The 1,640-nt window shown below is 36.3% G+C and overlaps 1 protein-coding gene across 1 annotated transcript in view; it reads left to right on the forward strand.

The window, feature by feature from the left end:
- SREK1 (splicing regulatory glutamine/lysine-rich protein 1) overlaps positions 1 to 1,640 on the forward strand; it is a gene marked incomplete at both ends in the record, with an annotated part of 22,034 nt that overhangs the window by 7,042 nt on the left and 13,352 nt on the right. Inside the window, one exon of the mRNA XM_010183219.1 lies at positions 706 to 821. Coding sequence (XP_010181521.1) covers positions 706 to 821 — 116 coding nt within the window. The remainder of the gene's footprint in view (positions 1 to 705; positions 822 to 1,640) is intronic.

Consider the following 1,640-nt stretch of genomic DNA (forward strand, 5'->3'; position numbering starts at 1 on the left):
CAGGTAAACTAAGGTGACCTAGAATGTGAGACAGTACAAATCAAAATTTTATCTGTCCTTACCTCCTCCACATCCAGCTTCACTTGTAGTATGCATTGTGTGGATTCACAGTAGTTCAGTAGTTTTTGTTTTGTTTTTATTTATTTTTACAGCCAAAGTAGGTAGCACCAGAAGAAAAAAAAAGCACAAATTTCAGTTAGCACATACTTTTTTTAATTCTTTTACTGATTTGGTTCTTTGACATTTCTGGGGATTAAACTTTAAAAAATGTTCTTCTTTTCTGTATCTGATGTTCTGTGTGCTATTAGTGATGCAGCCAACACGAACGGTTGTCATGTGTAAAACAACTTTCGATCACCGCGAAAACACCGCCCTGGGAAAGCGTCCATGCTTGATATCGTTTGGTTCATGAACATTAAGTTTCCAGTACAGGTGACCCATAGCTCAAAGTGTTAAATACTTGTATACATTATTCAGTTTTTAAAATAATAATCCATTAATGAGATTGCTAGTTTTTGAAGTTTTGCTCACTTTTGTTTTTCCTAGTAGAGCAGGGTAAAAGTTCTTATTTATTTCTTTGTAAGGATCTGGTAGATAGATTCATTTTTATTTATTATATTTTTAAATGCAAGGTAATTGTAAAATCATAGAGTAACATCTGTGTAGTGTTCCAACTCTGTGTAATGCTTTCATTTGCTTCTTCAGGTAAAATCCCAGATGAAGCGAAAGCCCTTTCTCTATTGGCGCCTGCTCCTACAATGACAAGCCTGATGCCTGGTGCAGGGTTGCTTCCTATACCTACACCAACCCCTTTGACTACAGTAAGTAAAACACAGTTGCTATTTGATTTCTGGTTTTCTCTGTACTTGGTAGCCTTTTCTGTGTTCAAAGAGCAAGAAATATCTGATCCATGGATGTTGTCCTCTTGTGTGATCGGTGAGGGTTTAGCTGTGATGGGTAGATCACAAGATGTCTATGTACTGCCTTTCCTGGGTGTTTCTTTCAGATTATTATTTTGCAAAATAGTGAGTACATACTGATTTTGGTTGTGTCCGTTTTAATTGTTGTCCTTCCCTAGAACCATTAATTTGGTCAAGTGGCAGTGCTGTCCACTACCTAAATAATTGTTAAAACGTAATAGTTACCTTGACACAGTTCTTTAGAATATTAAAATACTGCATTAGGGTGCTTTTTATTTGATACCTCTATGATAGGGCTTTTGACTGTTTGCCTAACAATGTTTTCACTACAAAAAGCATAGGAGCTAGCTGCTGCTACTTCTGCTCAGTTGCCTTTTGCCTCTGTAAGCCTTTCTTGACATGAGCGGGCTGCTGTGACCTATTCAGGGAAAATTTCAAGTTAAAATAGTGTAGTTTTCTCTTTTGTTACATTAAAAAAAATTACTGGTGGTGGCTTGTTGAGAGTTTCTCACACTTGTTAGAAATTTTTTTTCCTGGAAAGACAATTCCTTTTTGCGTGGAGAAAGTAAAATGGAAACCAGTAACTCAACAGACCAATTTAGTAGTGATTTTTAAGTGACTTTTAAAAAAAATAACAATCCCCAGGAGGCATTTCAATTCCCAGTTCCAAAAATGAGAGCTGTATTCTCATTCTCTAGGAAATGACTCTGTTTGTAGGGA

Source organism: Mesitornis unicolor, unplaced genomic scaffold (genome assembly GCF_000695765.1).
Source record: "Mesitornis unicolor isolate BGI_N332 unplaced genomic scaffold, ASM69576v1 scaffold13014, whole genome shotgun sequence".
NCBI lineage: Eukaryota > Metazoa > Chordata > Aves > Mesitornithiformes > Mesitornithidae > Mesitornis > Mesitornis unicolor.